This window comes from Herpailurus yagouaroundi, unplaced genomic scaffold, assembly GCF_014898765.1.
Source record: "Herpailurus yagouaroundi ecotype Mexico unplaced genomic scaffold, PumYag 139, whole genome shotgun sequence".
Taxonomy (NCBI): domain Eukaryota; kingdom Metazoa; phylum Chordata; class Mammalia; order Carnivora; family Felidae; genus Herpailurus; species Herpailurus yagouaroundi.
In genome coordinates, this window is record NW_024412394.1 from 9,077,187 (window position 1) to 9,102,925 (window position 25,739).

A 25,739-nucleotide genomic window follows, 5' to 3' on the forward strand; every position below is an offset into this window, starting at 1 on the left:
AACTACAGTTCCCACAATGACGTGCTCTTCTGCCTCTTCCCCGGTGGGAGCTTCTTTCCGCTAGTCTCTTCCCAGGATTCTAGTTGTACAGGAAAGCCCCACCTGCTTATCTGCCATTTGCCCAAGCTCTCTTTAGAAGATGGACTACAACTCCCACAATGCCTTCGGGGGCACGCTAGAAGGGTTCCACCTGCTTCCCAGTCCGGTCAAAAAGGACTACAGTTCCCAGACTGCTCTGCTTCCTCTCTTGGGTTGTTATTGCTCCTTTCCCGGTGCCGGACGCGGTAGAAGCGAGCGAGAGTGCCAGGTCCTGGGTTTTCTGTGTCCTTCTCCCGGGCAGGGACGAGGCAGTGACTTGACTCTTGGGCGCCGAGCCCGGGAGGGAGGGCAGGAGGCCGTCTTCCCTCATATCCAGCTCACCTCACACCACTATTCTTCCTCACCCGCGGCCGCTTGGACGACTCCGGACCGACTACCTGGGACACGGGTGGCAGTCTCTGCAGCCGGGGCTGTGGCGAGGCCGCGGCCCTCGGGGCGGCGGTAGCGGCGTCAGCTCTGGGGAGGAAGAGGAGGGAAGATGGCGTCGGAGCTGGAGCCCGAGGTGCAGGCCATCGACCGGAGTTTGCTGGAATGTTCGGCTGAGGAGACCGCAGGGGTGAGTGCCGGGACCCGGGCGGGGACGTCCGGCCCTCGCAGGCCGCGCCCGGGGGGGAGGAACTGACTCCTGGAAATCTCGGAGCAGCCCAGCTCTGACTTGGGGTAACGACCTCGCGGGGCTCTCTGGACTCGCCGTGTGGGCAATGGCCCGGGGAGGCCACCGAGCCTGCCCCTCGCCGTCCTTCTTTATCCTCAAATAGCCCGCGGAGCCGCTCTGTCCGCTGGCCGCCTTTATATTCCCTTTTTGCCTGGGAGAACCGACTGCCTTTCCATTCCTCCTTACCCCTCCACTCCCAAGAAGTCCCCAGCACAGGGGCCTTTGCCCTTTATGCCAGCTCTTGGCAGAGGGGAGAGGAAGACGCTTCCTGATTTGGGGGTGTAATCGCCCTGCTTTATCTGCCTAATTCCTTTTCCTCAGATTAGTGGAGCATTGCCTCCTCCACCAGAACATGCTACCCTAACCGGTTCCTCACTTTGTTTCTGGGACTACCCTAGGCACCAAAGGATGCAAACGACACTGTTTTCCCTGTATCCCCCCCGCCTCCCTCGTCAGTGCGTTTTTGCCCAGGTTTGGTCAGTCCACATCGTTGGTAAATGTGCGGAAAGTAGCGTCTGGGCATCTTACTGAGTGTGAGAAAGCAGTGGTGGAGGCTGGGAGATTAAAAAAAATTTTTTTTCTAGGAGTTGGGCATAGTTGGATGGAAAATAAATGTTATGTAACTTTGAGAGAGTAACTTTCAACAAATAGAAACTAATAATGTGAGGTTTGGTCACTGCACAGTGGGGAGCAGTTAACCCCCAAACGTAAACCGTTCAAACCCAGTACTGTAATGAAAGCGTCATAGGAATATGCTCGCGTAAGTTGCAGAGTTGTAAAATGATTACTTTAATAAACTTGGTGGCATCTTTCCTCAAGAAGGACAGGTAGCACTCATTAGAACAGACTGTCCAGGATGATTATGAATGGACCAAAACAACCTAGGCCTCACTTCTCAGGCCTCTGATTTTAGGGAGAGGGTGACCTTTGAACACATGTTAATAATCTTTATGAGCAAAATTTTAGTGGGGCACCGTGCGGCTGCTGGTGGTGAGAGGTTACTGTGTGTGAATTGTCAAGAGTGGAAGTCAATGACAGGAGTAGAGGTGAAAAGTTTAAAGTGATACATTGTTGAACGATGACTGTTGAATTTTTTTTCAAGTCAACTTGTTTAGCTCTGTTTTCATTTGCTTTCTGCTTAATATTGCAATAACCCAAGGATTTTCGGCCCCCATCTGCCTTTCATTTATCAAAGAGAACAGTGTTACAAGGAAGCAGTAAAATAGTCAAGGTGACAGCTCTTCCCAATGTCGTCATGTCAGTATCCATATTGACATTACATTTGTTGTCTGCCTCAAAGTTTTGTTGTTGTTGTTGTTGTTGTTGTTTTATTCCCACTGAATTTTGTGTGGCTTGGCTCCGAGATACAGGCTGTGTGCCAGATTTTTCCAGCTCTGAAAGTGCAAGTGATTGCGTTTCTCCAACCCTGAAAAGCTATCAAGTGATTGGAGTTTCTCCAACTTGTTGTGGAAACCAGTTCTAAAACTGGTACTAGAGACCAATGTAATAATTCCTGTGTAGTGAAATTCTCAAGCAGATATAGTGGGAGAAATTAAGGGAAAAGCAATTGAAATTTATTAATTTGGACTTAATTTGAGTTTGTGACAATCCTGGTCTGAGCTACATTTTACATTTGCTCTGTTTACTTTTAAATGGCTTTCTGAACAATAAGATGAAAAAGTTTTTGGTCTAAAGGCCAACAAAATTCCCAAAAGAAGACTACTAGGATATTAAAATTAAAATTATAAAATTAAGGGGCACCTGGGTGGCTCAGTCAGTTGGGCGTCTGACTTCAGCTGAGGTCATGATCTCACAGTCTGTAGTTCGAGCCCCGCGTCGGGCTCTGTGCTCAGCTCAGAGCCTGGACCCTGCTTCAGATTCTGTGTCTCCTCCTCTCTCTTCCCCTCCCCTCTCAAAAATAAATGAAAACATTAAAAAAAATTTTTTTAATTATAAAATCAAAAATTTTTAAACTAATATTAAAATACAAGATTCTTCCAGCTATATAATCTGGCCTTACTTTGTGAGGGGTTTATCGTCTGTATTTGTTAAAACCACATAACATTTAAAACTATTCTTTCAGCTTGGTCTGTAGCACAGCCCTTCATCACAAATTAAAATGAATTAAAAAAGCTTTCTCAGATTAAAAGCAAATTTTAGAGAGGGTAAACAGAGCAGTTATTTCAGCCTTTAGACCTTTGTTACTGATAATTTCTGGGATCACATCCATTTAAAATAGCTTAATAAGCTTAGTGTCATCTTTCCCACACTTTATTTACATACTGCTTTTTATTTTTTTATTTTTATTTTTTTAATTTTTTTTTTCAACGTTTATTTATTTTTGGGATAGAGAGAGACAGAGCATGAACGGGGGAGGGGCAGAGAGAGAGGGAGACACAGAATCGGAAACAGGCTCCAGGCTCTGAGCCATCAGCCCAGAGCCTGACGCGGGGCTCAAACTCCCGGACCGCGAGATCGTGACCTGGCTGAAGTCGGACGCTTAACCGACTGCGCCACCCAGGCGCCCCTACATACTGCTTTTTACATTTCTGTTATGAGGAGGAAGGTATGTACCCTAACAAGCTTGCCTCACAAAAGCAGTTATCTGCTCTTTTCGATAATTGTAAGCTTAGGATATTAAAGTAGTCCTCTCTTCTCAGTTTTCTCTTTTTCTTGGTAGAATTGATTCCACAAGTTTTGATTTTTCTAGCATGTCTAATCTATCTACATTTTTGCTCCATAGATATTATTATAATGTGCTCCATTGGGTGATTGTGACTTAAGAAGTATATATATTGTTTTTCCCCAAGTAGAATAGACCTTCTCATTATAGAAGTTTTATGTAGAGTTTTATGTCTATATTGGATATTTTTTGCTTTAAAATTTTGACAGTTTTGTATATAATTTACATATATAAATTCAATTCACTGGTTTTTAGTATATTCATAGAGTTGTGTATCACCATAATTTTAGAACATTCTCATCACCCCCCAAAAAATCCTATACCTATTAGCAGTCACTTCCCGTTTTCCCCTAAACTCCTGAACTCTAGACAATTACTTACCTATTTTCTGTCTCCATAGATTTGCCTAGTCTGGAAATTTCATATGAATGGAATAATAACACTATGTTGTCTTTTTGACTAGTTTCTTTCACTTAGCAAATGTTGTCAGGGTGTATCCTTGTTGTAGTATGTATCAACACACCATTTTGTTTTATTGCCAAATGATATTCCATTGTATGGCTATACCATATTTTATTTATCATCGGTTGATGACATTTGGGTTGTTTCCATTTTTTGGATATTATGAATCGTGTTGCTGTGAACGTTTGTGTGCATTTTTGTGGGGACATCCGTTTCTTTTTTTGTTTTTTGTTTTTGTTTTTTTTGTTTTTGGTTTTGGTTTTGGTTTTTTTTGAGCATATACTCAGGCATGTAATTGCTGGGGTCTATGGTAATTCCATGCTTAATGTTTTGGGGAACTGTTTTCCAAAATGACTGCATCATTTTACGTTTTCACCAGCAGTATGTGAGCGTTCCAGTGAATTTCTCCAATAGTGAAGTGCTGGCTCATTGCAGTTTTGATTTGTATTTCCTTCATGACTGTAGGTGCTGAATATCTTTTCATGAGCTTATTGGCCATCTGTACATCTTTGGAAGTGTCAATTCAGACCTTTTAACTATTTTTAAATTAGATTTTTTTTCTCTTTTATTATTGAGTTTCTGTATTTGATTGTGAATGCTTTTACTTCATTTCTAGAACTCTAAGATTCGTTTAAGATTTTTCTTAACAGAGTCTTGAAAACTTCATTTTGGTACTAATGAGACTGTTGTTTTATAATTAACTTACATGTTGATCATCCTTGTTTGAAAACAAAATCAAATATGGTTAAAGGATACAATTAAAAACAATTTTTAACGTTTTTCAATTAATTAACTTTTTAATTTACATCCAAGTTAGCATATAGTGCAACAATGATTTCAGGAATAGATTCCTTAATGCCCCATACCCATTTAGCCCATCCCCCTACAACCCATAAAGGATACAATTTGAATTGGGGACTAGAATAATAATCAGATGCTGTAATAAAAGGCTAACCTCTAGGGAGTCTTTCATTTTTGTGTTTATTACACTTGCTCTTTATCCCAAGGCTTAAATTTAGCATTCAAAAAAGGAAAGCTCCTGGAAACGTTGTCGCTGTCCATTGTCGTAACATGTTTACTTTAGTGGAGTGAGTTGACAGTTTCTTCACTTCCTTTATGGATGACTTCTAATAAGATAAGTGCTTATTTGTTGTGCACACTGGTTTGACAGCCACAGTGTCTGAAGGACAAATTAACATGCCATCAAATTACAAATCTCAATAGTTGGTCATGATGAGGAAACAGTTACAGTTAGCTTATGTTAGTTAGAGCTAATAAGAGAAGCTATTGATTTCATTCTTCTGAGATACATGTGAGCCATTATTGTGAAAGGTAGCCAAAAAATTTTTTCCTCCTGTTCAGTTTTTCATAACTTTTTTTTTCAATCTGTATTGTTGCCAGTCACTAATTGAACATTTCTGGTATAGAATTCTTATGTGATTCTCTTGTTTTATATATTAAGTGTTTAAATTTAATGAAGTTAAAAATGCTTATAATAGATCCCAAATCTGTTAGGTGGTTTTAAATTTGGAGCATATGCCTGCATTTCTTGAGCCAGATATGCATATCTTCTTAATAATTTATAATAATATATTATAATAATATATTATAAACTGTATTTAGAATGAAATGCTCTACTAATAATTTGTAATATAATATCAGTACAAATTATATACAGTAATGTATATTATGTTATATATACTGTATAGTAAATATTATGGTATTATATATTAATAAATATGTAATAGCATACATAATATAATGTATAAAATAGCATAGTCTATAAAATTTGCTGATTTTTTTTCTTAGTAGCTGATATTAGTTTCTGAATTTTTTGTTCAAGAAATCTATAAATAGAGGGGTGCCTGGCTGGCTCATTTGATAGAGCATGCAGCTCTCAATCTGAGGGTCATGAGTTCAAGCCCCACATTGGGCATGGAGCCTAAGAAAGGAAGGAAGGGAGGGAGGAAGAAATCTATGAACAGATTTGACCTATCAGTGTTGTTGGAGCCACAGAGCACATAATTTCTTTTAGAATGTATCACCTTTTATTCTCCCTGGATTAAAATCCTGCAAAAGTGGCTTCAAGAAAAATAGGAACATAGGGACTCCTGGGTGGCTCAGTCGGTTAAGCGTCCGACTTTGGCTTAGGTCATGATCTCGTGGTCCGTGAGTTCGAGCCTCGCGTGGGGCTCTGTGCTGACAGCTCTGAACCTGGAGTTTGCTTCAGATTTTGTGTCTCCCTCTCTCTCTGCCCCTGCTCTGCTTGTGCTCTCTCTCCGTCTCTCAAAAATGAATAAACGTTAAAAAAAATGTAAAAAAAGAAAAGAAAAGAAAAGAAAAATTGGAACATAAAACATAAGAAAAACAAAAATTGTTGTTAAAATAAAAGCTTTAAATGAATTGTAAATTAAAATTGCCTGAAACATAACTTCCTAGGATCATAGGAGTAAATTCTTTGAATCATAAAGCTTAATTTTTTATCCATAAACACTAAATTGCTTAGGACAAATGGATTATCTTCATTCATGTTTTGAAATAGGGTTTCTGATAATGGGTGAAAAACTAGACATTTACCCTTAGATATGACAAAAAAAATGTTTTTTTAGCTCAAAGAATTAGATTCAAGTTTGCTTGTTGGTTGATGCCTCTTTGCCTTTTACTATTGACTACTGTTTTTTTTAACTAGCCCTTTTTATAATTAAGGAACTGTGTGTGTGTGTGTGTGTGTGTGTGTGTGTGTGTGTGTGTGTGTGTAATTTTGATTTCAAGTTACTTTTCTAAAGAGAGAGAATCCTTAATCCTGCGCTGTTGTTTTAAGAGTAATTTAGTCTCTTAGTTGCATAAAGCAAACACAACTAAGTTGGTAACATTTGGAAAAGATAGTTTCACTTTAGGGGTGAAAAGTTTTTCCACTGTGTTCTGTTACAAGCTTCAATTCAATCCCTTAACTTACTAACAAAGTTTTTACATTTTTAGTACTCATGAAAATATGAGGTTGATTAGAAAGTTAATATATATGTCCTCATGTATATTTAAAATATCTATATGTAGTTATTTTTAGAGGGAAGGGAGTGGGTAAAGATTGTACAAGTAATAGTTAAAACGAAGACCTTATACTGTTGTCTTATGGTGTTAGACCTTACTAGAATGTAAACTCTTAACAAGGATGTACATGAACTTTAGTTGTAATCCATAAGTAAACATTGGACCTATGAGTTAGCAGTTCAGTTAACTGCATTTTTGTAGAAGTAAGTGCTTTCATGTATTCTGATTTTAAATGCTTACCTGGTTGAGAGCCAGAATAAGTTGCAATTACACAAAGCAACATGGGGGACAAAGAAACATTGCAGAATTGGCAGGGATAAATGACAATATAGGGGAAAGACTTAAGATGTAAGGAAACACAAAGGGAAAAGAAAGGAGGTAGTTTGAAGGATGCCTTATCTAGGGCTTATTTGGTTTGGTTTTTAGAGACTGCAGGCCTGGATCTAGTTTATCTCTGCTTTCATTAAAGCTACATAGAGCATCTTTCTGCAGTGTCAATGTTATAGGACAGTAAGTAGTATAAACATATTTATAGTCATTCAGGTAACAGATTTTACTAAATGCCCACTGCAGCCGGGTTATGTGTTAGACCCAGGGGAAGTGGGAAAGGCAGAGGGAGTGAGGAATGGGCTGAGAAAGGCATCTTAGAGAAAGTGAAACATAAACTGAGAACTGAAGAATGAGTAGAAAGTAGCCTGAAAAGCAGAGAGAGAAGCAGTACAAGTCAGGAGGAGGAAACAAGTATGATACAAGACAAAGGACCTTATAAACCACGTTGAGGGAATTGACTGGATGCTAAATACAAGGGGAAGCTGAATGACATGATCTCATTGACATTTTGCAAGAATCATGCTGGTAGGGAGGCTGAAAAATGGACTGTACAAGGGCAAGATTAGTGGAAATGACCAGTTAGGACTTCTTGCATTAATAATGGTGAAAGATGGGAGTGGGGGTTTTGGGATAGAGTAGCAGAGGTAGTGCCTATGGAGATGGATAGATAAAGAAATGAGATGGATTCATCAGATTATTTAGGAAGCCTAGTAGACAAGACATGATTAATTGGATGTCGGGTTGAGGAAAAAGGAGGATTGTCAGGTTTTCCTGGTGTGGATACTTAGGTAGATGCTGGTATGTAAAATAGGGAAGTGGGGAAAATGCCGGTTTTTGAGAAAGGATAGTGGAGATGATGAGTTCAGTTTTAGACATAGTGAGTTGGTGTTTGAATCAGGAGTAGCTGTTTCTTCTGTTTCTCTCTACACTTACCAATGCTTCTGGTCACCAAATGTGAGTTTTTCCCCCCATACCTAGCCATTCCCTAATTCTCTACAGACACCAAGTGGGTGTCCTACAATTCAATTCACTTCTGACACTATGCACCTGGAGTTAGCATCAGATCCCACAGGTTAAGGGCTCAGTCCCACAACACTGCCCCCCACTATTTAAGCTGCCAGTCACAAGCAGTGGGTCCTCAGGTTGCCCAGAACTTCTGTCTGACTTGGCTACAAATCGAGGGTTACCATGACCCTGCCTTCAAGTTCAATAATTTGCTAGAAGGGCTCACAGTACTCAGGGAAATGGTTTATTGTAAAATTCTGTAGCTTAGGAATAGCAGATGGAAGAGATGCGTAGAGCAAGGTATGTGGGAAGGGGAACAGAGCTACCATGCTGTCTCTGAATGCACCAGTACTTACGAGTGTTCACCAACCCGGAAGTTCTTTGAACCCCGACATATAGACATTTTGTTATGGGGGCTTCATTACATAAGTGCAATTGATTAAATCATTGGCCATTAATGATTAGTGCATCTTCCAGCCCCTCACCCCTCCCCAAGTTTGGGGGTGGGAGCTGTAATTTCCAACCTTATCACATGTTTCGTTCCCTCTGGTAACCAGCTGTCCATCTTTAGGGGTTTTCCAAAAGTCACTTCATTAACCTCAGCTCTAGCTTGGTTGAAAGGAGATTGTTATGAATAATAAAAGATACTCCTTTCATCTTTATATCACTTACCACTTAGGAAATTTCAGAAATTTTAGGAGCTCTGTGCCAGGAATGGGAAGAAGACCAAATATATATTTCTTACTATAAATCATGATATCACAGTGTCTGTTAGATATCTAATTATCCAGGTAGTTGGACATAAAAGTTTAGAACAGAAAAGTGGCTTTTGTTTGTTTCCATCAGGGAGAGCGAAGGGAAAAGGGCTTATAGAGAGTTTGATCAGGGAAAGAAGGCATAATTGATAGAACAAAGCCTCTTGTAGACTGATACTCATGAGACTGGTTTATTAATAAATGAGAAGTGTAAGTGGCATATTGGCTATTCATGTTCACTGCATACTCTTCCTATCAGCAAACTGACAAGAGAATTCAGAAGACAATCAGTATATCATTTGAGCAAAGCAGTAGAAAGGAAGTCAGATGGGCTCAATGGCTAGTGTCATGATGATCTGTGGTGGTCATTTGCATGTGAACTGCCTACAGAAGATTGTTTTAAGAGTCATTTTGAGGAGAGGGGATCATTTTACTCTAAGTAGAATTCTGAAATACTTGGCATTTTTATCAAGTTCTAATGAATTTTGCCCTTTTTGGAAAGAGTATACAGTTATGAGTGATGCCAACGAAATAATTTATAGGACTCTTTTTATCCTTATTTTTGTGCCTAAAAGAATAGAGAGTGGGTTTATTCAAATGAGCAGTTTGACATTGTGTAAACCTACTTTTTCTTTTTTCTTTTTTAAAGAAATGGCTGCAAGCAACTGACCTCACTAGAGAAGTGTACCAGCATTTAGCCCACTATGTACCCAAAATCTACTGCAGGGGTCCCAACCCTTTTCCACAGAAAGAAGACATGCTGGCACAGCATCTTTTGTTGGGACCAATGGAATGGTACCTTTGTGGTGAAGATCCTGCGTTTGGATTTCCAAAACTTGAGCAAGCAAACAAACCTTCTCATCTTTGTGGTCGTGTTTTTAAAGTAGGAGAACCTACATACTCTTGCAGGTAACATACTGTAATTTTCTTTCTAAAAGCCTGTTTTTACCTTTTTTCCCCTGAAACCTTATGTTTTTGCTTTTAAATTAGGGAAATACATACATATTAAGAAGTGGACACAACAAATATGTATGGTCTCTTAACTATAATGAAACAGATACTCATGTAATTATTTTCCAGGTCAAGAAATAGAACATCATCAGCATTCCAGCAAACCACTGTGTGCTTTCTCCCTCCCCTGTAATTAACTGCTGCCCTGGCTCTTGTAATAATAACTTCTTTGCTTTTCTTGTTAGTTTCTTTAGTTCCAGTGTCTCTTACTAATGTTCAAGGTATCTCACATTTGGCCGGTGGGATCCCTATCACACTAGCATCGTCCTTTGCACATTGCTGCCTTAGTTTTTGAGTACTTCTTTGCTTTCTGGCACAAGATGTCCACAGCTCACTTTGTACTTAACTCCGATCCACATGTAGAATCAGCCATTTCTACCAGGAGTTTCATTTAAGGTAGGAATGGTAGTTAGAAACCATTATCTGGGTGCTCTATGTACTTACTTGTCAAGGATAACTTTACCTTTTTTTTTGTTTGTTTGTTATTTCTTGTTGAGAACTAAGTGTACAAGCAGAAGATGGAGAGGAAAGTGTCCTATTTCCTTTAAGACCATCTATTCCTATTTCACAGAACTAGTCGTTGTCAACAGTTTCCTATGTATCCTTCCAGAAATTTCCTCTGCATATGCAGGCCCGTATATATGGCTATCTTACACATATATGCAACCACACATACAAAAGGGAATATGTGTTATATATACTGGGCTAAATTTTCCTTTCTCTGTTTAACAAAATCTTGACTTCTGTCCATATCAGCTGATATTGCTAGATTAAATATTGCATTGTGTGATTGTACAATTTATAGAGGCATTATGTAACATTTTTTTCCTTAACACTTTTTCCTTAAAATTTAATGAATTCAATTTTGGTTAAGGACTGTAGATGTCTATGGTTGTCTTTCTTTATAAGCATGGTCAGAATACCAATGGAGATCTTTTTATATTTTGAAATACTGTTCTAGTTTTTGTTTGTCTTTATAAAAACTTCTTTGAGTTCTCTATTGATATTGGAAGCAATAAATCTACTTCATGATGTACAGATGAGGAAACTGAGATACACTTGTTCCAGTAATGTCCTTTTGTAGCAAAGGGATCCAGTTCCAACACTTGTATTTGAATGTTGTATCTTTTCATTTTCAGTCTGGAATGTTTTCTCAGGGTTTTTTTTCCACGATCTTGATACTTTTGAAGATTACCAGCCAGTTATTTTTTAAATGTCTGCCCATTTGGTCTATCTGATTTACTTTATGATTGGACTCAGGTTGCATCTTTCACAGGAATATCACAGAACTCACATGTTTTCATTATACCTTACCAAGTGGTATGTGATTTTGATTTGTTTGATAGATGGTGATGTTAGTTTTGATCACTTGATTAAGGTGATGTCTACAAGACTTCTCTACTGTGAAGTTACTCTTTTACTCTTTATAATCAATAAGTATTTTGTGGGGAGGTACTCTAAGCTATTAAATATCCTGTTCCCTATCACACATTCAATTTATTCATTTGTTTATATCAGTATGTATGCATGGAGGCCCATTATACCTGTGCTCGAATAGTTCTAGCTTTGACTCTTGGGAGTCCCTTCAGGCTTTGTTATTTTCATGTCCTCATCATTCTTTGAACAATTCCTTTTTCCATCAGAGATGTTTAGGGCACGTCTTGGACTTTCCTCTGCTCTAGACCTGAAAGTAATCATTTCTCTAAGGAGCCTGGTTCCATTTTAGTAGAGATTAGTGTTAAATAAGATACTAGGTGTGCTTGTTGCTATTGGTATGTCACTAATCCCAGGCCCTCTCAGTGGATCTATATTTTATATCTGTCTATAGATAACATACTGAAAGAAATATTGAAAACCAGGCATTTACAATAATCTCTCCAGTTCCAATCCAATACCACAGGCTTCTCTCGTTTTCTCCCTTTGCATATTTGTAACTTCTCTGATGAATCTGATTCTCATTATCCTAAATATATTTACTTATTTGATCACTTCCTTGTATGCAACCATTCTTTTGCTGCTGTTGCCATTGCCATCCAGCTCTGCATAATTGCCCTCCTTCCCCCATTTGGGCTTCATATGCTATTCTGGGCTATGGTGGCCTTCCCCCACCCTTGTTAGGGCAGATCTAAAAGAAGAAGGCTTACTTTAAGATGCATGGTCATGGGGGCTCACTTGGTTAAGCATCTGACTCTTGATTTTGACACAGGTCATGATCTCACAGTTCTTTGAGTTTGAGCCCCTGCATCGGGCTCTGCACTAACAGTTCAGAACCTCTCCCCCTCTTTCTCTGCCCTTCCCCCTCTCTCGTGCATGCATGCTCTCTCTCTCAAAATAAATAAACTTAAAAAAAAAAATGCATGGTCATGGCCCTTGTGCTAAATCAGCTGGGTGTCTGTCTTGACTGAAACTCCACAGTCCTCTAGCACTGCTTACTGGACCTCAAGTATCTCTGTGCCACTTTTGATTCCATAGTGGCCATTCTCTGGTAACCTTGGAGACAAGTCTGGTAAATAAACTCTGCATGTGCAGCCCAGCCCTTAGCCAAGAACTCATCCACAGGTGACCCCCACATACACTTCTGTCCCTTCCTGGTTACTTGATCTGCACATATTCCCTCTCTGGTACCCTGACTCAAGGCCACTAGCTGTTTTATCTGCTCCAAACATTGATCTAGTCTCAGCTCAGTGGGACCTTCCTGCAACACTTAGATTTTTTTTTTTTTTCAACGTTTTTATTTATTTTTGGGACAGAGAGAGACAGAGCATGAACGGGGGAGGGGCAGAGAGAGAGGGAGACACAGAATCGGAAACAGGCTCCAGGCTCCGAGCCACCAGCCCAGAGCCCGACGCGGGGCTCGAACTCACGGACCGCGAGATCGTGACCTGGCTGAAGTCGGACGCTTAACCGACTGCGCCACCCAGGCGCCCCAACACTTAGATTCTAGCTCATTGTGCCACAGGTGGGAATTCACACCCTGAGTGGGAGATCCTCATGTATTCATATAGTTTTGTGGTTGTGTACAGTAGGAGTCTGGTTCTGTTACAACCGGAAGTGAAAGTCCCAATATTTATTTTAACAAAGAAAGTTGCTTATGTTTGTTGAACACCTTCTAGGTGCCAGATTTAATGCCAAGTACTTCATGTAAAGTTACGTTTAATCCTTCCATAAACTTCTGAGATCATATCCCTGAGGAAACTCAGGCTCAGAGTGGTTAAGTGCCTTAACCTGCAGTCATAAAAATTGAAACCAGGTCCCTTGGACTCTTAACTCCATGATCTTTTCATTTTACTTTACACTGATTCTCATATATTGGTCTGTTACAAATTTTTCACTCATGTTCAGTAAAATGAGGGGGGAAAAAATAGGAAAAATGTTCTGTTTCTCTTGCAACTAAATTTGTTCAGTTCCTAAATTTTGAGAGATGTCCTTTATTGTTAAAATATTAGCATATGAAGTGAAGGCAGTGAACCAGGTAGTTTTGCTTTTTCATATTTTTAGGAAAAAAAAAAAAACCAGCCCTTTTTGTGGTCATTCTACTGGCCCCTGAAACTCAGAAATCTGGGAACTACTACTAGCAGTAGTAGTAGTTACCCAGTAAGGCTCTTGTTTCCTAAGCAGAAAATCAAGTTACATTCCAGTACTGTCTTCTGTACTACAAAGTACGGCAAAGAATATTAAATAAAAATATTTGGGCTGGAGACAGAGCTTTTGGTGACAGTATTGTGAACTTGGCCTGAATCCTTTACTCCCTCATTATTCTTGGTTAGACTAGTCTGTAAGGCACTCTTTCCTGATGGGAGATGTTTGGCACTTATAAAAGTCTCATGCGTATTAGATGCTCAGCAAATATTTGTTGAGGAAATGTCTATTACGTTGTTCAAAGTACGGAGGACAGTTTTAAAGGTATTAATTTGCTATTCCTATGTGAGTTAAATTGCTTGAGTATTTCTAATTTTTGCCCATTTCCATACCTGTCCAGTGGCAATATCCTGTTTATCGTAAGCCAGCTACTTTGGGAGATGTTATTCGTGATTATGTACAAAAAATCCTTCCCACTCGAGATTTTTAACTTCAAATATTCAGTTATACCCAGCCAATTAATTAATAGGGCAGCTGGTGCTACATGTACATAACACATTGATCTCTCTTATGAATTTATTGCCATCTCATTTAATCTTCTAACCATAGGCACAGTATGCAGGAATTTTGTTAGTCCCAGGAATTTCATATATGTCTGTGTGGGTCCATCCAGAGGAGAAGAGGTTAGGTACAGGTTTGAATGCTTTATATGGAGGCCTTCATTAAATTGTCAAGAGTTCTGGATCTTCCATTACCAGAAGATCAAGTAAGAAGTATCTTACTGTCTTTTTTTTTTTTTTAATGTTTATTTGTTTTTGAGAGAGAGAGACAGAGACAGAGACAGAGTGCAAATAGGGGACAGGTAGAGAGAAAGGGAGACACAGAATCCGAAGCAGGCTCCAGGCTCTAGGCTCTGAGCTGTCAGCACAGAGCCTGACGTGGGTCTCAAACCCACAAGAAGTAGGACACTTAATTGGCTGAGCCACCCAGACGCCCTGAAGTCAATTTCTAAAAAGCAATAGCTGAGGCTGTTCTTTGTGTTTCTGTCCTTAATATACCCTTGACTCTCTTTAGATGTCAACAAAGTAAAAATTTTCTCCTCACAACATGAGGTGTTCTCCTACTGATGGTGCCTTCCTTTTCATTGATCATATACGTCCTCTAACTATAAAATTAGAATATCCAGAATTGGGATGAGTAGATTAACCTAAACCGTCACACTGTAGTGAAATGAATTTAAGCATCCAACTCTTGATTTCAGCTCAGTTCATGGTCTTGCAGTTTGTGAGTTCTAGCCCAGCATCGGGCTCTGCGCTTATGGTGCAGAGCTTGCTTGGGATTATGTCTCCCCCTCTCTCTGCCCCTCCCCTGCTTGTTCTCTCTTTTTTTCTCAAAATAAATAAACATTAGAAAAAAATTTTTGTAATAATAGACACAAAACATACATTTGGCTGTATCTTTCAAAAGGTACAAAAGTGTATGCCATGAAAAATAACCTTCCTTCTCCATCCCTTAATTTCCCTGTTTTCTTATCCAGAAGTGATCACTGCTAGTAATTTCTGTGTATTCTTCCCGATGCAAGCATTTATATATTATTCAGTAAATGCTAGAATATGACATAAACTGTTTCCACCTTGCTTATCTTATTTAAAATTTGTCCTTAAAATTGTTATATAATATTATAGAGAGAGAGAACATGCTCACTTTGTCTTATGTTTTTAATGGCTGATTATTATTGAATGAATATCCTATCCTTTATTTACTAGCCTTCTATTAATAGACATTTCGGTTGTTTCTAGTATTATAAATAATACTGCACTGAATATCTTTGTATGTCTTTGTGCATATATAGATGTAGATCCACAAGATACATTCCTAAAAGTAAAATTTCTAGGTCAAAGGATGCATACATTTATTTCTCTTTTTGGGCCAGCAGTAAAAACTGGAGACGAAATGAAAAGGAGATGATGTGCTAGTTTGAGGAAGAGAATCAGTATGAGGGACAAACAACAGAAACTACAATGGGTGTGTGTTGGGAAAGTTTGGAAAATCTATCTTCTAGCTAGCCTTACAGGGAGAAGAAACCAGAAAGTACAGGCTAGAATGTGGCAGCCAGAAAGAGGAGGCAGATTGGCCAATTATCTGAACTGTGGAAGAAAGAAAGCAGCGTCTGGTGACCTGCATATAGACAGATAAGTAGCCTGGGGTGGGAGAGAAAAATTTAATCTATAAAGGGCCCTATAGGGCCTAAATTTGGACCACACTCTTAACAGCTCTTTCTAAACTTTGCTGTTACCTGAAGTTGGCCACACTCCAGGTTAAAGGCTCTGTCCTTCACAACAAGACTATCCAAGATACAACTGCAAGTTTAGAGATTCTCAGGGACACCCTCAATTCCGATCAGCTGGCTGCAAATTTTGGGTGTCTCCACAGACTACTTTAGATTGCATAATTCACTAGAACAACTCCTAGAACTGAGGAAAATGCTGTACTTAAGACTGAAGTTTTATCACAACAAAAGGATACAAATCAGAATCAGCCAAAGAGATACATAGGCAAGATTTCTGAATGCAAAGCTTCTGTTGTCCTCAGGGGCACATTATCTTCCTGGCACATTAATGCATGACAGTACACAGTACACAGTACAACAGTATTGGCAACCAGGGAATCTCACCCAGGCCTTGGTGCCCAGAATTTTTATTGGAGTTTCATTAGGTAGGCATGACTAACCAAATCATTGCCCACAGGACTTAATGTCCAGCTCCACTTCCCTTCCCAGAGGTAGGGCTAATATTACGTGGCTGAAAGCCCCAAGGCTCCATTCATATGGTTTGTCTTTCTGGAATAGCCAATCCCCACTCTGTGTCATTCATTAGTATAATAAACTATCAGGTGGGAGGGGCAGCATAATAACAAAGATACTCCTATCACAGGGGAAATTCTAAGGATTTAGAGTTCCCTCCCAGGAACTAGGACAAAAGCCAGCCAAATTCTTTAATTACACAGTTGTTGAGAAAGTAAATGAGATCCTTTGTGTATTGCTTTCCAATATTTTTAGCACAAGGTAAACTCTTAGTAAATGGCCATGCTGGGGTCCTGGGGATGAACGTCTCCTTGTTAGTCCCATGTCTCATGTATTCCTAGAAAACCCAGTGCCCTGGTAAAATGACATGGAGCCTATCACTTGGAAAGATGAAATATAGTTATTGGAATTCTAGGTGAGTTTCTAAACTAGATCCTTGAGAGATAAAAGTGGTTTATGTGTATAGGATAGAGATTTTCTTAAACTAGAAAAAATGATATTCAGGAGTCTTTTATGTGTGGTTCGTAGGAAGGGGATTTGTGAAGCGATTTAGGTTGGTTTTTCTGCAGTTACTGGTTCATAATTTCTAAACTTGTGTAGGTCATAAATTATTTTTGTCAGAAGAAGCTATCTGTTGTCAGGCAGTAGGCTAATATTTATGATATCTGTCTGTACTTAGTTAGCTATTAGGAAAAGTATAGTCAAATTTAACACTTGTTGGGGCACCTGGGTGGCTCAGTCACTTGAGCGTCTGACTCTGGCTCCGGTCATAATCTCACAGTTCGTGGATTTGAGCCCCACATTGGGGCTCGCCACTGTCAGGACAGAGCCGCTGTGGATCCTCAGTCCCCCTCTCGCTGCCCCTTTCCCACTTGCACTGCACTCTCTCTCAAAAATAAATAAACATTAGAAAAAAAATTTAACACTTGTTATTCCTTTCTAAATAGAGATGGTTGTTCTTAGAGGCAATAATCTTAGTGCTGATTTTGATCATAACTCTATTTTGCCATTTGATAACCATTAAGAAAAATAAAATATTAGTAGAATATGAAATACTTAGTGTGGTATAAATTTTGAGTTTAACGCTCTGTTAGATGTAAAGAAGTTAGGTTTAATTCCATTGTTTTCTTTGTATAGTTAAATTGAGAACTTTTTTATTATTATTAGATTTTTATTTATTTAAGTAATCTCTACACCTGGCATGGGACTCAAACTCATGACCCCGAGATCGAGAGTTTCATGTTCATCTGAGTGAGTCAGCCATGAGCCCTCACAACATTTTATTTTATTTTTTTTTAACTATTTAAAAACTTATTGCGTGAATGTTATAGATAACCAAAGGTTATGGTTGGGAGTTAATGCTCCCGTCAGGAATATTCTTAGCGTGTGTTTCCAGGTAGTACCTTATGATGCTTTACTGTAAACTATTAAATGGTTTTGCTCAGGTTTAACTTTTTTTTTTTTAACTCTGATTCTGTTGGTCTTGACAGATGAAGTTATGCTAAAACTAATAAACAACCCTACATTTTTGAAGACTTTAACTATCCAAAATACATTACTCAGACTGTGTGACCCTTTTAGATCAGTGAGGGCAGTGAGTGGAGGGTTCTGCTCTGGTTAGTTGTTTAATAGCATGTTACATCTCCATAAACTTAGCATCATGCTTTTTAGGGTCCAGCACAGCAAGGGAAGAGTAGAGCCAGAGGGTCTTGCCCAGCAAAGAAATTGCACCAGCTCGGGATTAGCCACCCTGCCCCTGTCCCTTTAGTCAGGACTAATCAGAAGGCCTCTCTGTCCAACTGCAAAACAGGGTGTCTGGAAGAGATGCAAACTCTGTGGCTGAACATTAGAAGTCTCTTCAATGATTTTTTAGGGCTATGGAGTTGTTTTTCCTTCCTCCCAGAGTAGTTATGATAAAATGAGGTAATCTATATAAATAAAGTACTTGCAGAACTATATTTACATATGTAAAAAAATTTTCAACCAAACACTGAGTCTTCAGATGAGTTACTGAGCCATGAGTAATACATCAAGCAGAGGGGTAAACATACTCTGTGTGGAAATATAAAGCTCTAATGTGGAAGAATGAACCTCTTATTTCTAGTAAGAAGAGTTTGTTTAGTTTCTTGGTTTTTTTAAAAACTTGAAAACTTGATCTCTTTTTAAAAAGCTGAGTTCTGTTTTAAGACTTTCTTTTTGACGTGAATACTCCAGAGATTGAAATCAATGCTGTGTTAGTTTAAAAACTTTTAGTTACCTCTGGGGCGCCTGGGTGGCTCTCAGTCGGTTGAGCATCCAACTTTGGCTCAGGTCATGATCTCATGGTTTGTGAGTTCGAGCCCCATGTCAGGCTCTGTGTTGACAACTCAGCCTGAAGCCTACTTCGGATTCTGTCTCTCTCTGTCTCCCCCCCCCCCCCCCCGTTTGTGCCCTCTCTTGAAAATAAATAAACATTAAAAAATATGTATATATTAGGGGTGCCTGGGTGGCTCAGTCGGTTGAGTGTCCAACTTTGGCTCAGGTCATGATCTCACATCTTGCAGGTTCGAGCCTCGCATCAAGCTCTGTGCTGACAGCTCAGAGCCTGGAGCCTGCTTCAGATCTTCAGATTCTGTGTCTCTCTCTCTCTCTCTCTCTCTCTCTCTCTCTCTGTCTCTCTCTGTCTGCTCCTCCCCCACTCTCACTCTTTCTTTCCCCCAAAAATAAAATAAACATTTAAAACAATTAAAATATATAGACAATATACATATAACATATATATTATACATAATATATGTTATATGTATTTATGTATAATATATTCATATATAACATATTATAGCATATATATGATTTACATATATAACTTACACATATATATGTTACATATAACATATTTACGTAATATATATGTTATATATAACATGTATATATTATACATATTATAAAATACATATTTTATATATAATACATGTTATATATGTATAATGTATTATATATGTTAGTTATTTCTAATTATGGATATGCAACAGGAATGAAATTATACTGTATATATTGCAGTTGTGGCTTTTTTTCCATTTAACAATTTGTCTTGGAGATCGTTCTCTGACAGTATATATAAATCATCATTCTTTTTTTTTTTTTAATTTTTTTTTCAACATTTATTTATTTTTGGGACAGAGAGAGACAGAGCATGAACGGGGGAGGGGCAGAGAGAGAGAGGGAGACACAGAATCGGAAACAGGCTCCAGGCTCTGAGCCATCAGCCCAGAGCCCGACGCAGGGCTCGAACTCACGGACCGCGAGATCGCGACCTGGCTGAAGTCGGACGCTTAACCGACTGCGCCACCCAGGCGCCCCTAAATCATCATTCTTTTAACTGCTGTATTTTGATAGTAAGTTCAGGCCATAATTTATTTGATTGCTTTGTTAGTGAAATTAGAAATGGGTACTTCGAGGGCTTTTTCCTATAATAAACTCGAGTGCAAAAAACACTCTGTACATATTTGTACACATCTCTTTTTACACGTCTCAGTATTTTTCTTTTAAGTTTATTTTTATTTATTTTGAGAGAGAGATAGCACGTGGGGGTGAGAGAGAGAGAGGGAGACAGAACCCCAAGCAGGCTTTGTGCTGTCAGCACAGAGCCCAACATGGGGCTCAAAGTCACGAACAGTGAGATTGTGACCTGAGCCGAAATCAAGAGTCAGACACTTAACCAACTGAGCCTCCCAGGTGCTCCTGTCTCAGTATTTTTCAAGGTAAATGCCTAGAAATAGAATTTCAATGCTGTGTGTTGTCACTGTGAGCTTCAGTATGTTGGAAATCCCCTTGTCTGCACTGCTCTCTCTGCCCTGGAAGATGACAGGGAGAGGGCAGTTGATATTTCCTAGGTAATTGAGATTCCTGTAGTTGTCTAAAAGGAGTCTTACATTCTTGGTTTACAGATTTGAGATCATTTTTATTTACTGTTACCAGTTTGTTGCAGGATCAAACAGGAGTACCTGGCATATAATATCAACTTTATATGCATGCCTTTGTCTAGATGTTAGGAAATAGAACTATGACTAGATTACTCTGGGCTGATCCTTTCAGGTAAGGAAAATCAGATTTATATCACCAGAATTTTCCTGTTCATACCCAATTGAGTTCTTTTTTTTTTTTAAGGGAAAATTTGTATATTTCAAAAGGCACAAATCTTAATTGTACATTTTTGATAATAGTTAACCTCATGTAACTCACATCCCTTCAAGATAGACTTCCATCTGACTAGAAATTTCCTTCTTAGTAGCTCTAGCCCCTAGGTGACCACTATTCTGATAATTTCAACTTAGATTAGTTTTACCTGTTATAGAACTTCATAAAAATGAAATCACTCTTTTGTGCCTGGTTTTACTCACATAATATCTATCAGATTTATCCACGTGGTTATGATTACTGGAAATTGGGTTTCATTTTAATTGCTGAGTAATAGTCCATTGTATGAATGTACTATAGTTGCCCATAATCCATTGTCCTACAGGTAAACATTTTAGGTTGTTTCCAGTTTGAGGCTATCATGAATAAAGAAAGCCTCTATGACCTTTTTTTTTTTTAACAATTCTATTTTTTTTAGTGAAAAAAATTTTAATTTAAAGGAAAGAAAATGGTAATTTATTTCATAAATCATATCAGTTTATGCCAGCGTTGTTTTAAATACAACATATTAAAGTACTAGGTGTTATTATCCTTTACTTAACCCTACTTCTGTGTGTTTTAATATACCAAATAACATAAATCTTCCTCCATTAAAAATCTTCAGCTTTTGGGTTGTCTGTGTGGCTCAGTCGGTTGGACGTCTGACTTCGGCTCAGGTCAGGATCCCATGGTGTGGGTTTGAGCCTCGCATCCGCCTCTGTGTAGAGCCTGGAGCCTGTTTCGTATTCTGTCTGTCTGTCTGTCTGTCTCTCTCTCTCTCTCTGTCTCTCTCTGCCTCTCTCTGCCCCTCCCTGACTCGTGCTCTGTCTCTCTTAAAAATAAATAAACATTTAAAAAAAGTTTTTTTTAAATCTTCAGCTTTTTATGACACATTTTAGGAATATTAAGGTACCATTAAAATAGACCTTTCTAGACAGTAATTTAATACAGTGAACATTCTTAGCTGATACATTAATTGCTGGCTGTTACCATTTGCAAACAAGTATTTTTATGGACTTGTGTTTAATTTTTCATGGATAAATCCTTAGGAGCAGAATTGCTGGGTCAGAGGGCAAGTATATGTTGAACTTAAGAAACTTCCAAAACTTTTCTCTGAAATGGTTTTTTGTTCCCACCAGTGATGTCTGAAAGTTCCACTTGCTCCATATCCTCCCCAACATTTGATGTTGTCATTTTTTTAAATTTTTGCTATTCTGTGTAGTGGTATCTCATTATACTTTTAATTATCCCTAATGACTAATGATGTTGGTGCAGTTTTGCACGTACTTATTGCTCATTCATCTGACTTCTAAAGTGTTTGTTCCAGTCTTTTGTCTATTTTTTATTGAACTGTTTGTCCTTTTATTATTGAGTTTTGGAGTTCTTTATATACTGTGAATACGAGTCCTTTTTGTCAGACATGTTTTGTGAGTGGTTTCTCCTAGCCTGTGACTTGTCTATATGGTCTTGATGACAGAAGTTTTTAATTGTGATGCCAATTTACCAGTTTTTTTCTTTTTGAATGATTGTTTCCTATGTTTAAGAAATGTCTGCCTTCCCCCAGGTAGCAAAGATAGTCTTTCTGTGTTCTTCTCTAAGTTTTCTTTTATCGGCTTTTCTATTGTAGATTTTATGTCTGGGTTTATGATCTGTCTCAGACTAATTTTTTATATGGCTTAAGGTAGGGGTTGAGCTGCATTTATTTATATGTGAATGTGCACTTTTTCCAGTACCACCTGTTATTTTCCCCTTTGAATTGCTTTCGTACCTTATCAAAACCCATTTGACCATATAAGTATGGGTCTATTTCAGAATACTCTAATCTACAGTAGCCCCTTTTTATCCACAAGGGATATATTTCAAGTCCCCCAGTGGATGCCTGAAACCATGCATAGTACCAAACCCTGTATATACTATGTTTTTTGCTGTACGTACACACCTGTGATAAAGTTTAATTTATAAATTAGGCACCGTAACAGATTAACAGCAATAACTAATAACAAAACAATGGTTATAACAGTATGCTGTACAAAAGTTATGTGAATGTGGTCTCTCTCAGAATATCTTCTTATAATTCATTCACCCTTTTGGTGATGACAGTGAGATGATAAAATGCCACCATGATGAAATGAAGTTAGGGGAATGACATAAACATTATGAACCGGCTTTAGGCTATTTTTAGCCCTCTGACCATGCATCAGAAAGATGATCATCTGCTTCCAGACTATAGCTGACCACAGGTAACTAACTGCTGAAAGTGAAACCGCAGATAAGGGAGAGCTGCTGTAGTCCATTCGCTGAGATGGCTATTCTTACTGCAATAACCGCATTTTCTTGCTCACCGTAGGTTTGTAGCTAGCCTTGGATTGGTTACTATAAATCTTAAATTTCTGTGCCTTTAAATTTTCTTTTGTCTATTTCAGGTCATTTGCACTTTGTGAATTTTAGAATTATAGTTTGTCAGTTGTTATTTTTAAGAAAGACTGCCTAGGTTATGATTAGGATTGTGTTTAATCTGTGGATCAGTTGGGGAGAATTGACGTTTTAACAATGAGGTTTGTAGTCCTTGAACATCATATTTCTCCACTTATTAAGGTCTTCTTTATATTTAAATTTTTTTTTTTATTTCTTTCTGAGAAAGAGAGACAGAGACAGAGAGCATGAGTGGGGGAAAGGCAGGGAGAGAGGGAGACACAGAACTCCATCCAGTCTCTGAGCTGTCAACCCAGAGCCCAGTGTGGGGCTTGAACTCATGAACTGTGAGATGATGACCTGAGCCGAAGTCAGATGCTTAACCAACTGAGCCACCCAGGAGCCCCTATTAAGGTCTTCTTTAATCTCTTTAGCAGTGTCTTATAGGATTTATGTAGAAGTTGTGCACGCTTTTGGTTATGTTTATTCCTAAGTATTTTATGGTGGTATATTTTTTTCCTAGTTTCCCATTTTTTTCTGCGAGTATAAAGAAATACAGTTTGTTTCTGATAATTGAACTTATGTCTTGTAACCTTGCAAAATTGGCTTAGCAGTTTTTGTTGTTTTTTTGTTCCTTAGGATTTTTATATAATCAGGTCATTTCTGAATGGGGACAGTTTTATTTTTTCCTTTCCAGCTTTTTATTTCATTTTTGTGCCTTACTGCCTTGGTGAAAGTAGGACATTCTTGCCTTGTTCCCAGTCTTAGGGGATATAGTCAGTCTTTCACTATTAAGTATAATGTTGGATATAGTTTTCTCTTACATACCCTTGATCTCATTGAAGAAGTTCCCTTCTATTTCTAGTTTGCAGAGTTTTTAAAAAATATTACAAATCACTATTGAATATTGTTCACTGCTTTTATGTTGCAGCTTTTGGGATTGTCATAGTTTTCCTTTTTCTTTTTTAAAGGTTTATTTATTTATTTTGGGGGGGACAGAGAGAGAGAGGGGGAGAATCCCAAGGCTCCGTGCTGTCAGCGCAGAGCCCACTGTGGGGCTCAATCCCATGAACAGTGAGATAATGACCTGAGCCGAAACCAAGAGTCAGGTGCTTAACCAACTGAGCCACCCAGGCACCCCATTATAGTTTTCCTTTTTTATTTATTAGTGATTGCATTGATTGATTTTTCAAATGTTTTTTCATTACTGAGATAAGCAGAGCTTGATTATCGTGTATTAACTTTCATATATTACTGGATTCAGTTTGCTAATGTTGTGTTGTCTGTCATTTTCTTGTAATGTCTTTGGTTTTGATATCAGAGTTAATGCTGGCCTTATAAAATGAATTAGGAAGTATTTTTTCTATATTTTCTGAAGAATCTATGTAAAATTGATATGATTTCTTGCTTAAATGTTTGATAGAATTTGCCAATAAAACAAACTATCAAGGCCTGGTATTTTCTTTGAAGGAAGTTTTTGATAACAAATTTCTTTGATACTTTTTACAGTTATTCAGAACTTTATTTCATCTTGTATCAAGGAATGTGTTTCATTGTATAATGTTAAATTTATTGATACTAAAGTCATACATAATATTTGCTTATGCTGTTGATGTCTGTGGTATCTATAGTGAGGTCCTCTTTTTCATTCCTTATGTTAGTAATTTGTGTTTTTCTCTCTTCAATCAGATTTATGAATCTTTTCAAAGAATCTGACTTTCGCTTTGTTAATATTCTCTTTTATCTGTTCTGTTTCACTGATTTCTGCTCTTACTGTTACTCTTCTTTTTGCTTACTTTAGGTTTAATATGCTTATATTTTATTCTTTAATCTGCCAGTTATTTAGAAGTATATTGCTTAATTTCCAAATACTTGAAGCTTTTCTAGATACATTGTAACTGATTTCTAACACAAATGTTCTATAAGGTTTTGGTCTCAAAATTTATTGAGACTTGTTTTATAACTCAGTCTTGAATGTTCCATATGCACTTAAAAGTTGTGTTCTGGGGCGCCTGGGTGGCGCAGTCGGTTGAGCGTCCAACTTCAGCCAGGTCACGATCTCGCGGTCCGTGAGTTCGAGCCCCGCGTCGGGCTCTGGGCTGATGGCTCAGAGCCTGGAGCCTGTTTCCGATTCTGTGTCTCCCTCTCTCTCTCTGCCCCTCCCCCGTTCATGCTCTGTCTCTGTCTGTCCCAAAAATAAATAAACGTTGAAAAAAAAAATTAAAAAAAAAAAAAGTTGTGTTCTGCAGTTGTTGAATATTGTATAAATGTCAATTAGGACAACGTGATGGGTACTGCCATTCAGGTCTTCTGTATGCTTATTTATTGATTTTTATTATGACTAGCTTTTTTTATCAGTTACTGAGAAAGGGGTATTAAAGTATTCAGATGTGATTGTGGATTTATTTATTTCTTCTGTCCGTTTATGTTTCAGTTATCAACTCTTATTAGCCACACACAGATATTTATAATTGCTGTGACTTCCTGATTATTGATCCTTTTGTCATTATGAATTGTCAGTATCCTTTATCAATTCTGGTAATATTCTTGTTCCAGGTCTATTTTATCAGATGTCAATATAACCATTCCTACCTATCACAGCATATCCATTATACTTCTGGGGGTTTTTACTCTGTTCTGTGGTTGCCCTAGAGTTTGCAGTATATATTTACAATCAGTCCAAGTTTACTTTGTCTGAGAAAGTTTTTCTTGCTCCTTCACTTTTGAAGAATAATTTTGCAG

At 38.3% G+C, this 25,739-nt stretch overlaps 1 protein-coding gene across 9 annotated transcripts in view; it reads left to right on the forward strand.

Moving 5' to 3' along the window:
• Positions 1 to 225: 225 nt before the first annotated feature.
• Positions 226 to 25,739, forward strand: part of UBR2 (ubiquitin protein ligase E3 component n-recognin 2) — a 125,296-nt gene continuing 99,782 nt past the window's right edge. For 5 of the 9 annotated variants that reach the window (XM_040473518.1, XM_040473517.1, XM_040473519.1 and 2 more), the window contains exons 1-2: positions 231 to 655; positions 9,687 to 9,946. In XM_040473518.1, coding sequence (XP_040329452.1) covers positions 578 to 655; positions 9,687 to 9,946 — 338 coding nt within the window. In that variant the 5' untranslated portion in view covers positions 231 to 577. Of the gene's footprint in view, positions 656 to 9,686; positions 9,947 to 25,739 lie in introns of those variants that run through there. The other 4 variants (XM_040473523.1, XM_040473526.1, XM_040473524.1 and 1 more) reach the window with 3 other exon arrangements.